At 38.7% G+C, this 16016-nt stretch overlaps 1 protein-coding gene across 7 annotated transcripts in view; it reads left to right on the top strand.

Annotated features, from left to right (window-relative positions):
- Positions 1 to 2845: 2845 nt before the first annotated feature.
- Positions 2846 to 16016, top strand: part of ssbp3b (single stranded DNA binding protein 3b) — a 29268-nt gene continuing 16097 nt past the window's right edge. For all 7 annotated transcript variants that reach the window (XM_088349082.1, XM_088349081.1, XM_088349080.1 and 4 more), the window contains exons 1-4: positions 2846 to 3021; positions 6412 to 6484; positions 6949 to 7010; positions 7109 to 7193. In XM_088349082.1, the coding sequence (XP_088205208.1) occupies positions 2966 to 3021; positions 6412 to 6484; positions 6949 to 7010; positions 7109 to 7193 (276 nt within the window). In that variant the 5' untranslated portion in view covers positions 2846 to 2965. The remainder of the gene's footprint in view (positions 3022 to 6411; positions 6485 to 6948; positions 7011 to 7108; positions 7194 to 16016) is intronic.

The raw sequence follows: 16016 nt of genomic DNA, 5'->3' as shown, positions 1-16016 counted from the left end.
GCCCTTTAACAAAACAGATAGAACTATAGAAAGGCAATAACATAATTGGAACGTAGTAACAGCACAATAATAACACTGTAAGTTGTTATTTTAGAAATGCATATAGAACTGGTTGCCCCTTTGTGCCAATCAGTGACAAGAAATAAGCTCTCATCTTCAAAAAGGTGGCTGGCCCTTGGGAGCCAGTAAAATAAGTATTCTAATAGTAAAAAAATATGAATACTACACAGTAACAAAACCCCCAAAGATTTTTTTTATCCAAATACATGAAATATTGATGATTTCATGTTATTTTTAATTTCTAATTTTCTCAAAAAGGAATGCCTCATAAGATGTCCAATATTACTATTGTCAGCTTCCATTATAAGTAATGATACTCTGAAATAAGGGCTAAACAAAAAACAGATATCAATATTGTTCCCTCACTAGAATGTTCAAGGAAGTTCTGCAGGATTAAAAAAAGTAATGGGGGCCAAAACCAATTCAAGATTCAGGACAATGGTTATGTTCCCTTAGAGGTGGAGTCCCTTTTGTTTGTCATTAAGTTGAGCAGCTACAACATTTTTGAACATTTTTGTCCGTGCACAATATCCTTTTTTTTTTTTTTTAATTTCGACAAAATCTTTATTTTCCTTCCATTGGTTAAATGTTTTTCCTTGACAACGGGGAAAAATATTTTGTCAGAAAAGAAGAAAAATGATAAATGGACTGCATTTAATAGCGCTTTTAGCCAGTACCTGAAGACCTCCCAAAACACTTTACAATGTACTTAACACTTATCCATTCACACACACTCTCACATAGCGGAGTTAGACACGTAAGGCGCATTAGAGGGTTCAGTGGCTTTCCCAAAGACTCTTACATGTTTAGCCTAGAGGAGCCAGGAATCAAACCTTCATCCACATAGTTCGAAGGCAAGCACTCTGCATCCTGAGCTCCTGTCACCCAGAAGGCATTTTAAAAGTCCACAAGATAAACATGGTCACACTTAGAGCATACCTGTCAACCTCGACGGCCGCATGCCCCTAAAAATGTTGTATTTTCCCCTTACAAAATAATCTTACACTATATATTTTTTTCCAAACGTGTTTATTCATGTAGTTTAACATGTAATATTGTACATGTGTTTCGTTATATCATAGATATTGTTAATTAACATTTTGTTGTGAGATACTGAGTTGCTCGACGTAAAAGAGGTTTATTATAAAAAAGGTTCAAAAATGAAGTCGCTTGGACGTTCACTGTAGAAGGAAAAAATACATGCAAATACAATTAAGTAGAATAATGCATTTTCTTATTCAAATTATTAATTAAATTATTGTTGGTAATATACTGATTAAAGGGATAACCACAAATCTGTCTTTTTTCATGTTCTCCTTTTATACTTCCTTTTTTTCCTTCACTTCTTTATACAACAAAAACGATTCGTAGTATAATGCATCAAAGCAAGTGAGCCATTTGAGAGCCGGCTCACGTTAATGAGTTGAGCCGAAAAAGCCGGTTCTCTAAAAAGAGACGGACTTCCTTTCACTACATAACTACCACATGAAATCCGAGGCCGCAGATGCATGCGCACAGTAGCATCAAACTTCTCGCTTCGTTTGCAACGAAAAAAACGATACCGAGATAGAGGCTACCGCAGCAAACTCGTTTGACTTGATTGATTTGCCGTTTCGTCATAGTCGGTGTATACCGGATGGTACCCATCATTGACAAATTTGCGTTTTTCCGTACAGATTTTCTTGTACGTCGTACACGTCTTTAAAACGTACTTTGTACGGCAAAAACGTACAGGTTGACAGGTATGTATACATGATATATTTCTTTAAATTTGTTTTGAAATAGATTCCTTTCATCAAATTGGTTTAGAAATGCTCACAATTACCAAAATAATTGATTAGCTCACCATTTAAGCAATTCATTTGATATTTAGTTTTGTATTTCTACTGTGGTTGTATTTTTGGAGTACCATTTGGTCATAGTAGGTGTATACCGGATGGTACCCATAATTGACAATTTTCTTGTACGTCGTACACATCTTAAAATGCATAATAAACGTACTTTGTACGGCAAAACCTTACAGGTTGACAGGTATGTTATAGCAACACTTGCCAAACTTTGACCAGCTTAATTTATTTTGGACATTGTAGCAGAGTGTCATATTATTTTTAATCTTTGTCATTATATCCAGACAGAAGAGCAGCTTCAGCGACAGACTGCTGTCACAGTCTTGTACCACGGACAGACTGAAGAGATCTTTTCTTCCTCATGCCATGAGGCTCTTTAACTCCACCCGGCGGAGTAAAGGCCCACATTAAACCACACCCCCTACATTGCATATTACTGCATTTTATTGCAATGTGTATTCTGTGTAGCACTATCTAGATACTCTATATAACACGCTACAGTGGGTATTAGCACGTCACATTGGGTATTTGTATATTGTATTCTTTTTGCTGTATTATTGTATTGTTTCTCAGGACAGGGATGCTGCTGAAAATGTGAATTTCCCTGCGGGGATGAATAGTATCTATCTATCTATCTATCTATCTATCTATCTATCTATCTATCTATCTATCTATCTACAAAATATTTACACTGAAAATGTCTTGTAATTTTACTTTATAAATGAGCATAATTCAGGGACTCTCATTCAAAAAACTACTGTTGGCTCTTTCATTGAAACTTGTATTCACTGTACGACGTAAATAAGATACTGTACACCTTAAATATGAACCAACGCGCCTATTAGTTAGAAAGACCATCAATCAAAATTAGCCCCGCCTACTTCCCCGCCTACTACTGGGACAAGCTCGGTTGAGTTATCTAGTGATGAGGACCAGTGTAGTGCGGTTGGAGTGCGAGAGGGTCGCGGTAGAGATGAACCGACAGACGAAATAGAGCGGCGAGCTGGAAAAACAACCAGAAATAAGCAAGAAATACCACTCTTCTAACACCAGAAACAATGTTCCCGAAAGGCAAAGGAACCCCGGTGCCCTCGGACGTCCAAGCACGAGAAAAGTAAGGCGAGAAACAGTGACGAATGTGCTCTTTTTTTCACCTCCCCTCGCAACTTGCCTGTTGTTCACTGGACAGGCTAGCAAGAGGCGATTTCCTGCTTACCGAGAATGGAATTGAATGAACCGCCTTCGTCTGCTCTTTTCTACGCGTTTCGCTGCTTTTCACGCTTATTTTAACCAGAAATTAATGTTTAAATAAATGAAAAAAATGAGACTCTAATAACGAGCGCTCGTACGACATTTTGGCTCTAATCGAGAGGGAGAAAACAATACCATCGCCTGGTTTCAGTCTACATTGTTTTCTGTGGCGAGTGATCTCCAGCTAGCTTTGCGTTTGCATTCTTTCCTTCCTTGCAGACGGTTCGTGCATTTTCTGCACAGTCTGCTTTTGCGTGCACCCCCACCCCCCGACACTTTGTGTTCAGGGCTTACCAGGGAGCCCCGTGCAAGTGTTTGTGGCACAGCCTGCTTGGCAGCCATTGTTCGCAAGGCCTGCACTTGTATGGGAAGACTTGCAAGCGTTTGTTCGGTATCCCCCACCCCTCCGTTTTCCAGGCATGCAGTATTGCAATCTATGTCCTAACTTGTGCGACAATTTGTCAGTGAGTGCAGTGTTTTTCAACTCGTGTGTGGGGCAAACCTTGTCTATTGTGCCGCAGGAAATTGCCCAATTTTAGATTTGTAAAAAGCGCCTTTGTTCAGTATCTTTGCTTTCTTCTAGTGATCAGCCAAAAACTAAAATTCACCCATATCAGTAGGTGGCAGCATATTATAGTTTTTATTTTTAATTTATGTTAATTTTCTGCTCAAGAGGTTGTACAGGGAAATGCATGAACATTGATGAAGCTATATAGGTTGATACTGCAAACAAAATAAAGTGTTGCACATCATTCAGTTGAAATTCATTTTTTTAATAGCAGAAAAACTTGAAACAAAGTAAAAAAAAAACTTTTGTTTCACCGGCAGATAATTTTTTGCTAACATAAAAGTATGAACATGGTCAAATTACTGCCAATGTAATAACTGAAATGAACAACCTTTATGAAATGATCTGCATTTATATAACGCTTTTCAAGTCAATGACTTCCCAAAGCACTTTACAGTCTGCTTCACATTTCCCAATAGCAGCCTTGTATTGCAGCCATGCAAGACGCCAACCTGCTTATTGGTGGTTTTAGGGGTTCAGTGTCTTACCCAAGGACACTTCGACATCTAACATGGACAAGCCAGGATTTGAACTGGGATCCCTTGATCACAAGAGGAGCGCTCTACCTCCTGAGCTACTGCTTCCCCTTTATTACATTTTAACTACGACTGATAATAAGCTTAAAAATAACTACAACATGCCACTGGTCTTGGGAATTATTTTTTATACATGTTTGACAGATTGTGTGCCTTGACGTTTTTTTGTTAGGGAAGAAAAGTGTGCCTTGGCTCAAAAAACTAGTGCCACTTATGTCCTAACTTGTGTTGCGAATTGGTACACTGGTAGAACCACTAGGTAAACCTAGAACTGTGGTGCTGATTTGGGGCCGTGTTACCGCTAGGAGGAAGGATACACTCTAAATTGACTTAATTTTCAATTTTACGTGTACTTAGCGAAAAGAAAACATGTTGCTCATTATTGAATGCATGTGCTACTTTGGCATAAATGGTACGCAATAAAATCCTACTTGTGAACTACCGAACTAGTACGACTAGGCTGAATTGGTAGCAGCGTTGAGCATTAGACTCAAATACCTTGTTTATGGCAAATTTGGCGTTTATTTTCTGTCTATTCATTTTTCTTTTACCGGAGCACGCTTTGTTCTCACTAGAGAAGAAATACCTCGTACTAGTATAAGGACTAGTGGAAAAAGTGTAACAAAATGTAATTTAACGACTAGGGTGCACTAGTACAATTACTATTTCACCATTTTATGCTCATCTTCACTACTAGTGCAACACTTAGTTCACTAGTATGCAAGCTTTTGGACCTTACTAATAGAAGAAGTAAACCGCTGTTGTGCAGTACGTCTTCCAGAAGGAACGTGTTCTTCAAACTCAGGCTTATGTACTACTATACTGTGTTCAATCGACAATCTATCAGTGCAGTAAAAGGTGTACTAGCTGTTTACCATGTGTCTCTTCCAGGACTCTCACCGCTTTATTTTTTTTGCGTATCATACCTAAGTGTGATTAAACAAAACAATTTCAGCATAATTAAACAAGTTATACTACTTGTGGTGCATTATTTGGCAATTAAATGTTTTATTGTCCTGCAATATTAACACGGTCAAGCCCAACTTGTTGGGTAATGCCACAGTGTTAGCCAAATTAAAAATCAGCTTCATGTCTGTGTACTAGTATAGTACGTTGTGTCCACTAGTATATCAACTCTTTTCAGCAATGTTAATTCTTTTCACGACTTGTACAAATTTAAATCCTACTTGCCAATATTACTTTAGTAGTCAAAACAAATGTGTCAACGTAGGGTACGTCTCAAACCACTTGCGTCCTTATCTGGGACATCAAATGAACGCCCAAAAAGCGGTTTGACTATTGCTACTGTATGATGATTATGTTTGACATCCAGTTGTTTGTCCATGCGCAAGAAGGCGCTTTCTCCTCACTAATGAGACAGTTCTCTGCACTACTAGAATATCTTGTAAGCCCCCCCCCTGCCCTTTGCAACGTTTTGCACATTAGCTGATTAGTTACATGTTACTTATGATGTTAAACAGGTTAGGGTTGGTTGCCCTTGATGGCCAGAATACACTGTAAAGTCATTGAAGTGGTCCAAAATAGACATTTGTAGTAAAAGAACTGTAACACCCGAGCTACTGAATTTTACAAATACACTGAATTGTCTGTAATGAGCACAGGGAGCGTAGTATTAGATGCAATAGCCATAACATGGGTAATCTATCAAATAAAGGGGTTCACAGGTCAAAACTCTCCGACTAATCACTGGCTCTTGAACTTTTAAAAAAGTTGTCCCTCTCATTCTTGGATTTTCACCGATCCCTGATTGGTCTTTTTTTTTAATATCATGCAACAAACACCTTCGTCTTTCATTTATTCTCTTTTCATCAAAGGTGTGATGCAATACAACAGTTGTTTTATTAGCACATTACACTTTTTGTATAAAAAAGAAATAAAAATTAGTCATATCAGCAGAAAAAGATAGACCTTCTTAGATCAGTGAGTTGAGAATGTGTAGGTGTCATTTGTGGAAAGGGTTTATTTAAGAACAGACTGGTCGATCACGGTTTCCCCAAAATACAGGAAAATATGTGCTGATAAATCGGTGCAACTTTATTGAACGCTTCATATATTGCAACTAGCTGTTCTGTTCTTTTTGCTTTATTTATTTAGAGCTTTGATTAAACATTTAATTTGTTTTTTGCAGGTTGGCTCTCTACGTCTATGAGTATTTGCTTCACATAGGAGCACAAAAGTCTGCACAGACCTTTTTATCAGAGGTAAGCCTCACTATTGACTCTCTCTGGTTGTTGAAAATAATTTCATATTCCACTGTAATCTCAAAAAGAGAATAGCGTATACTCGTTAAGTTTATTGTACATTATTCTTTTCTATGCACATATCAAAAATAACTATATATTTTTTTCATCACTAGTGAAGTGAAATGTATATTTCTTCTCATGAGAATTTTAACACCAGTTTGTTTTAGACTTATACTATTACTCACTCTTCAAGTATTCACATTTGCAGAGTACCATACTTGTAGTATTTTTTATTTATATTTTTACTGTCCATTTGTGGGCCTTTTTCTTATTGGTCAGACTAATAAGGAAATATGTACTGGAAGTCCACAAGAATTGCAGTTTGCCTGTACAAGTCCCTACAGTGGCTCTGAAAATAAATGTTCCTCTTTTATTTCATATCACCTTTATTAATTTAATAATATGATAACTTTTCCTTCTAGATTCGATGGGAGAAGAACATAACACTGGGAGAGCCACCCGGATTCCTGCATTCCTGGTGGTGGTAAGCAACGTAGATCTCGTCTCCTCGTGAAATCACGTCGGTCCAGGGCTTGTTTACGGGCTCTGTGTTTATCTCGCTTCGCCGTGTCCCCCCCACAGTGTATTCTGGGATTTGTACTGCGCTGCGCCGGAGAGGAGAGAGACATGTGACCACTCCAGCGAAGCCAAAGCCTTCCACGACTATGTGAGTTGCGTCATAATGAAGACTGCAATGTTTGCTTAAGTATAAAATGAGCCACGGCCAGTGATAAGCATCACTGGCGTCAAACAGAATCATTCCTAAAAGGCCTTTTTTTTTGGGAAAACCAAAATATGCGTGTTTGATGAACCCCTAATGTTGAATTAAGTTTTAACCTTTTGGTCAATTGGACCGAGAAACGCAGCACACATTTGGGCTTGTGCTGTTCTTCACTGCTAAATTGTGATTATTCTGTTATGAATGGAATGATTTTTCATATTTATTTGTGTATAACACATTTTTTTTACCTAAAATAGTTTGTGTGTGCGTAATACACAAGGTCTTACGGTAGTACATTACCGTCTTTGTTCAATGATTCATCAATCGAAAAATATCGCTGACCACAATTGCAAAACATCGGAGGAAACGGATATTAAATCTGTTTTGCAGCGGTAAGAGCGCCGAATCCTAATAATTAGACCACCTATGATATAGATGACGTACGAAAAGGCATAATGTATAAAACTGGAGTGTCATGCCCAATTTCGTTGTCACAATATGTTAACCCATTTTGTAACAATGACAATAAAGGTATATTCTATTCTATTCTAATATTTTATTTTATTATCCCTGTATTTTCATTAACCATTCCAAATTCCAATGTTAGGGAATGGAGAAAACGGAAAGTCGTCCTGAAAGATATAAAAAAAAAACGCCCAAAAAAGTATGACAAAGAAACAACTTGTAAATCTGATGATGACTCGGACTTTGACGGACATTAAATAAATACTTTGTAATGTGTTCATTGTTTGGTGGGTGGGTGGATCCTTTAACCACTAGGGTGGTAGGGGCACCATTTATTCAACCGGTCAACATCGACAATAAACAATTTTAAACATGGCTGCACATATATTCAACATTTGTCACTGCTGAGAAAAAGTAACACAAAATTTTATACCGTTTTTTAAATAACATATTATGGTTGAGTGTTGTACATTAATGTGCGCTACACACTTATTAATACAGTAGTAATCAAACATCAGAGCAATAAACTGATCTAAAAGGTTGATTCATCATTGTTTCTATTCTTCAGTTGTGACAATATTCTATACTTTTTGAGCTTCCACAACATATTCTACAGGGATTTCTTTCTCTAAGTTCCATTGTCTTTATTTGTAAGATTTGGCTTTGCACTGCGATACCTCAATACGTTGCGCCGCTTTTTTCTCTGTTGTGATCTCTGCGTGGTAGTGACGCACCCGACGGAGGAGCTTGTTTGGTTTCTGGGAAAACGTTGCTGATGTCAGTGAATCCCGAGTCAGACCTGTCTGTGCACGTTGAAGCATATAAACCTGCAATAGAAAATCTCCATTGATTAGCAGAATAAGGAGTCTGTTATTAGATCCAGGATGTGATGCACAATGTGCAATCTGCTTATAATGCCACATTTGTCACGTTTTGTCTGTTGCAGTCGTTCTTTCTGTTCTGTGGGCAAATGTCAATGAAAACACTTTTCCGGCATTAGCAGAAAAAGGGCGACCACTCGCAAGATCTTTGGGCTAAGGAGAGAGGGGGTTGGCTCATCGGGCAGGACGGGAACAGGGGGGGTTTTCTTAGTTAAAATGGCGATGCTGGTGGGGTTGTCTCCCAGCCGATAGTTGTCACGGCAATGTGCCTCTTTGATCTTGCGGGACATTTAAGAGCTTGGAAAGCATCTATGGCAGCGTGCTGCCCTTTAAATAATGACATTACTTGTTATCACCATACTTTTTTTTTTTGCTTGAAAATGTCACTTTTCCAAATTGGCTGTTTTTCAATTTGCAGGCTATTGTGTTATTCTTGTCTTTCTTTATCTGTTTGACATCATTGTTTTGCAAACCTAAATTTGTTATTTATCAGGAGTTGGCCTGCAAAGAACACTTCAAGTTTTGGGAAATTTTAAGTGTTTGATCTTTTCCCTCCTTTTCAAAAATGGCAGTTCAATGTACTGTATTGTTCTCATATGCGGGTAAGGAGAGGCACTGAGGCACTTTCAGCTATAGAATGAACACATGCAGAAACGATAGGTAGCTGTCTGGAAAGCCACACAATTGCCCGCCATGTTGACAGAAGCAAATATTACTTTGGGTAACTTAAGACCATTTAGTGGTTCCATAACTCCTGTTAAAAAAAGTACAAAAAAAAATATTGAATGTTGTGTTTCTATCTATTTGAGCCCCAATTTTACCAGCCCACACCATATGCTAAATCTTTGATTCTTTTTACATGTTAAGTTTTTTTAAATATTCAAAAAAATGCAAATGAATTATATAACCATTAAGTTTAAACTATAGTAGACACAAGAAATAGAGACAACATCAATGGATTTTGAATTTGCAAGAAGGACTGGGAGAGAAGCCTTCAGATAAGAGAAATCCATCTCCGTTCCAAGGCCCTCCCGTGAACCATATTTTTTTAATCAATCTTCAGCAAATCAGCTTTAGTGGGTGTGGTAATCAAAGAACGGCAACTTGTTTGGCTTACAGCAAAATGGATGTATGCGTCAAAACAACAAACAGTGCGCAATAAGTCAAAGCAAGGAACTGCAATCCTATGAAATCCCCTTTTGTTGGTGTCCAATATTTAAAAAATAATAAACTTATCAATTACATTTTTAATTTCGGGGGGCAGTAGCTCAGGAGGGAGAGCGCTCATCTTGGGATCCCAGTTCGAATCCCGGTTCGTCCGTGTTGCATGTCGAAGTGTCCTTGGGTAAGACACTGAACTCCTAATACCCCCAATAAGCAGGTTAGCGCCTTACATGGCTGCAAGGCCGCTATTGGGAAATGTGGAGCACACTGTTAAGCACTTTGGGAAGTCATTGACTTGAAAAGCGCTATATAAATGCAGATCATTTCATTTCACTTTGACGTAATTTTTCTCCTACAATCATATTTGTTCATTTGAAACTAAACTTATAAAGGCTATCTGGGTTTTTGGCACATAAAAAGACATGTTGCATGGTGTGCATGGTAAATGGCTGTAAATCTAAGAAGCCTTTTGTATGCGGCCCCACTTAAGAGAAAATTTGGACCCTTATGGTCCATGGTAAAGCCAATCAGATGCAAAAAAAAATGTTGAGAATGGTAAAGGGATGGTGGCCACCTATACATTTGCATGGAAGGGGAAATGTGGGATCTGGGAGAGTGATGTATGTATAACATCTGTGGGTGCTTTTCAGACTTGTGTGTGTTTCGTTCCCCGACATCTTGCGGTTTCCTTTTTGCTCTAACGTGCATTTTGAGATGTCGGGAGGGGGGGTCAGTCTCCGTGTGTTTGCGTGGACGGTCCTAATACTTGGAGCAGAGCCATTGTCTCGGTGTGGGGGAGGTGCATTTGCACGTGTCGCTTCGCTAGCTGCCTGCGCTCGTAAAGCCCTGGTGTATTCACACCGCTGATGCTCATTGCCCCTGAGGGGCCCCGTCGCCATGGCGTCGGCGGCTGATTGATGGCTGTCACGGGAGGTGAGTGCTGGATCGGTGAAAACCAAGGGGAGTGGTACCACTGTGCCATATGCCTGGCGTCCACCAGGAGGATCAAACTAGGGGCTCGGGGGAAGGAGCCCAGTCGGATAGCTTTTACGATGTTGAGTAATGGTTAAACATTTACAAGCTAAACACGAGTACTTTTTTTTCCTTCTATGCACTGTTGATCCTCGCGGATGAACCGCGGCTGTTAGGATCTGGCTAGGTTTGGGTCCTAAAATTGGGTGGTCTCCCTAAACATTTCTTCTTCGTGGTATTTATTCAATCCAAAAAGACAGTGTTTAGAGTCACCCCTGATACCTTGCAATGTTGCAAGGAGCGCAGAGAACAGCTGATGTCTACATGAGGTTAGGCTAATGTAGCACTATGACGTATGAGGGACTCGACTTTCAGGTTTTTCAAGATGCAATCCATTCCATTTAGATTTTTTTGCTTTGGCTCTTTGGAGAAAATGTTGAAGGCAAACCACATATCAGTGCAGGTTGAAAGACAAAAGAACAATACTTGTCTGCATATATTCTTTATCTTCATATTACTCCCTCGCTTTAGAAGTGGGTGATTTCAAACTGTTCAGTGGTCTTGATATTTTTGTGATTACAAATTTGGGCGGACTAATAGGGCATTTCTGACTGTTTCTTGATGTTTTACTAAAAGAGACCCTCGACGTTTTAGGAAATGTTCTTTCTGAACTGGGTTCCATGTAAATACTAGCATTAAAGGCTGTCAGTCGTGTTCACTTTGTTGGCATTAGTCTTCAAAGTCTGTGAATTAACACTGGCTCCTAAATTATTTTGTTGGCAACAGTGGCTGTGTTTGCAAAATGATGCGCTAAAATCAAAATAAAGACGGTCTAACAATAGTTCAATATTTTGAGATCACAATGTTGTGTAAGTCCTTCATGAACCGATATTATCAAATCCCCCAACTTTACCTTGTTAGATCCTACAGTGAATCTTGGAAGGTGCATTGTGCTAAGCAGATGGATCTTGTTTCCAGGGAGATTTGGCACACAGTTAGAATTGCATGGAGATGGACCTGTGGCTTGTTTTTTTTCTCAGAGAAGCAACATGATTGGAGAATATAAAAAAGATGCACCGCTTTAATATTGAAATGTATTTATTCGTTCACAAAATTGTATCGATGGTTATTTACTGCTATTTTAATGTACTTTGATTTTATTTAGCTAAAGAAAGAGTTGTCTTGTTTTGCCGGTATAGAATCCTTAAGTAGTAATTAAGTAGGTGGAAAACCAGTAAGTGATTCACAACTGAAACACAGTCATTGTTATTACCCACCTATGCTTGCATTTTCTGCTCCTCTTCTTGTTTTTTGTGTGAGTGGTTTTTTTTTTTAACCTCGTCCTAAATTTGAGTGTCTGTAGGCTTTTGCCAGGCAGGTTGCTGGTGAGTTCTGAGTCCGCTTGCCTTGTACAACCTAAATTCAGCCTTTCAGGGGCAGGGGGTTGTCTGTCTTAAAGAGGCCCCCTAGGAAAGCTTCATACAAGAGCTCATAGCCTGAGGCGGGTCTGAGACATCTGCCCTCTTTCCTGTTTCACAGCAGCGTTCATTTGGGCTGAGAGCTCCGTTGGGCTCGTTTCATCAGCCTTCCAAACACATCTGTCACCTTTAGAGGGATGAATTAGTACTTGAGAGACTGTCTTTGTTCGGTTTGAGACCATATTCTATTTTTTCTAGGTTGTCGTTTTAAATTAAATGGGAGTAGGGTGGTTGAAGACTGATTGTGGACATAAAACAATAAATTCATAATGTGAAACCAATACACTTTTTGGGATGTAAAGGTACAAAGGGGTTTGGGTCTATGACAAATTTTGACTAAAACTATAAAATACTGTAAAAAAAAAGTGTACACTATGTGTAGGATGAAAAGAATACCCTTGGTCAAATTGACACATTCTGTAAAAGATATGTGTCTTGTGTTTATTTCCAGGATTAAGCTGTCATTGTTTGTAAAAATCCTCTGTTTTTTTTAATTTCTTTGAGAAATAACCGCATCCTACACTACATGCATGTTATTGTTCAATGTTTAATACTGTCGTAAAAAAAACAACACAACCCTTATCATCCTGTATTAAACTTGAAAATGAAGGCTATGCTGATGCCTAAAATTGTCTCAGTTCAACACATTGTGGGACGTTGGATCTGTTTAACAAAGATAGAGATAATTTAAATGGAAAATAAAGCCAGCATTGGTCTACCAGAGAGAAGTCTTACATGGTGGTGAATGGAAAAGATCCATAATGGCCTTGGCAGCCTGCCAGGCCCATAAATCCCCATAGAAGACCTTAAGCACCAAAAGGAAGAGTGAACTGTTCATTTTGATCTAAGATGAAAGATAATTAGCTAAAAAGCTAGCATAGAAAATTGGCAATGGCTGTTTTACTGGCAGTGCATCATTGGGTCACAAGGTCCAGACACGAGGACCGTCAAGAGTCCCATAAGGACAAAAATCTTGCTCGCATATATGTGTGTGTGTGGTCTTTTTTTTGACCTTTTAAAAAAACTTTTTTACCCACAAAAGTAATTCACAAGACATAAAGTAGAATCAATTTTCTGTTCCTAGCGGTATTTAAATTCTATGATGCCACTTTCATCAGGTTCCTATCTTCTGGGAAAATTTCCCGAGAGATGTTGATCTGTGTGAGAATATTTTTATATTTTTCAACCAGAAGGAGTCCTTTTAGTTATTTTACTTTGTATTTTGTTCACATCAAACTGATGAGGTCTTGCAGGCTCTCTCAAAATCATATCAATTTCTCTCTTCTCGCCCGATAACTTGTTTTGCCCGTCACGGAGGTGTTGGCACCTTCCTGGCCTCACTTCTCTCCCGGCTGAGGTATTTCACAGCGTCCGTGCAGTTGCAGCCTGCGCAGATATAATTAAGGGGGAGGGGCAGTCGATACAAGCTGGCTGTTGACCAGTAATGTTTTTACTGCTGGAGGGTTCCAGGCAACGTTTGCATATCTAAGTGGAGCCGATCGTATGTTTATCGCCGTCGTAAATGCTCCTCATTGGCTTGCTGTATAAGCCACCAACATGGAGGCAAAAAAAAGAGCGCCAAACAACTTCAGCTCATCTCATGTTGCCTTTGCTACAAGGAAGAAGCAGCCAGGCAATTAGGAGTGTGTGACCAAAGCAAATGGCACATTAGTGGATTAGGTCTGCGGTTGGTGCGGGAAATCGTCTCTGTGTGCCTCTCTACGGAGCAGCACTTTGGAGCCACTGACTCACAGAGTCCCTGCTTATGCTGACCTCATGAACTATCGAGGACCGGCAGGTTTCAGGATTGGCCTCAAGGAACCCATCTCCAAGAACTGTGAATTTAGCGTTTATTGTCAGGGTTATGTTCAAGACACCTCTGCAAACAATAGGAGGGACATTTTTTTATGTACATTTTGTCAGTCAATCTGAACAATTACAATTTGGAATCTACCGCGTTTATTCTATATAAACGTTCCCTTTTTTCGGGTCCAAGTTTGGGTGCGCGTTACACATTAGGTATTACGATTGTACATTACTGTACCCGAGCAAAAATTGATCAGTCAAAAAATATGGCGGACCACATTTGATGCAAGAGGATTTTAACCCGGAGTGCACACGTTAGAGCGCCAATTCTTAACCACTACATCACTAGCGGTATAGATTGTATAGGAAAAGGCTTTGGCTTTTATCTCATCATCACATTATTTTCTACAGTACCACATTGTTGAATACATGGGACTATGATTCAATTCAGTTATTGACAACATAAACTATGAATACAATGGCAAAATAAAATTTACCACGTATTTATTTAATGTCTTTCAAAGTCTGTTTTTGTTTCAATACATGATTTTAATCATCTTGTATTCAGCAACATAGTACTGTGAGTAGAAGTAGTGTTACAATGACATCAAATCTAATGCCTTATCCTGTCATCTTTAACCCCAGTGGTCTAGTGGTTAAGAATTGGTGCTCTCATCGTCGCGATTATGGTTCAAATCCTGTTGTGATAGTTTTCGACACAACATGTGTGATTTACAATGCTTTAGGTGGCAAAAAGTGAAACAAAATTTTATGCTGTTTTTTTTTTTAAATCAGAAATTAGAGGTGCGTGTTTTACATAAATACATTTAGGTATTTTATGCATAAAAATACTTGACACACTTATTAAAAAAAGTTTTATTGATTAAATAGATTCTGTACAAAATCTCCAGACAAGAATAAGTAATTTTGAATTGGTTTTTATGCAAATGTAACAGTCTAGATCAGGGTTGGTTAACGGAGAGCTGCTTGTCCTGCATGTTTTTGGAGGTTTCACTCCTCCATCTCAGTTGGTACAAATGATAAGCTTGTTACCAAGCTGTACAGAAGCTCAATAACTATCTTGGTATTTTGAATCACCTGTAATGGAGTAGAGCATGCTGGACATCCCACCCTGGAGGACCGGGTCGACCAACCCTGACTTAAGGGGTTGAATTTGCATAAAAACAGGACCGGGTCGACCACACCTACTCTAGCACGTGCATAAAAATTGTCTTTCATCACTCGTGATTAATTTGATTACATGCTAGAATGAAGTCGTTAGTAACAATTGTTTACTAATCTGTAACAGCTTTGGGTTCTGCGAATTCAACCACCATCGACTTCCAGATTTAGCAAATAAGAGTAAAAATATTGATTATTATTTTCCAAAATAAAGCTAATCACTTGTGCCATGCCAAAACCATTTATTTCCCAAAATATCACTTTCAATTAAACTATGAAAATATTCAACATATGTTAGTAAATACGAATCCCTAGAAAATCACAACGACTCATCACTGGTAAGCTATTTTCAGGACCAGTCTACGGGCTATTGGGGGTTTTTAAGGGGCTGACTGGTGCCCCCAGACACCACATTTTTGCCCCCTGAACTAGATTGTGACCTGTAAAGTAAATTCCAAGTTTCAACATGAGTGAAATGTTTGATTTCTATTCAAAATTAAAAAGGTTCAGTCTTCAAGATTAGAACTGGTAAATATGTACACACATTTTTTCTGAGTATGTGGAGGATTTAGTTGAGCCAAAATATATTTACCGTAAAACTCTGACTATAGAGCACACCTGATTAAAAGCTGCACACAATACATTTGTAAAGAAAAAAACATTTTATGTACAGACAGTGTTCATTTTACCTCTGAAAAGTGATGGGTCCCGGGGACTTGCATGCTCAAAAATCTATGGGTCCCAACAGAGATCTATGGGTCCCTAAAATTTAGTGTTATCGAGGTTGAAATCGTAAATCGGCGACAAATATATAATACAAA

The sequence above is a fragment of the Urocampus carinirostris genome, chromosome 12, assembly GCF_059441175.1.
Source record: "Urocampus carinirostris isolate Australia breed hairy pipefish chromosome 12, RoL_Ucar_1.0, whole genome shotgun sequence".
NCBI lineage: Eukaryota > Metazoa > Chordata > Actinopteri > Syngnathiformes > Syngnathidae > Urocampus > Urocampus carinirostris.
The sequence above is the reverse complement of the archived record's forward strand: the minus strand, read 5'-3'. Positions and strand labels throughout refer to the sequence as shown.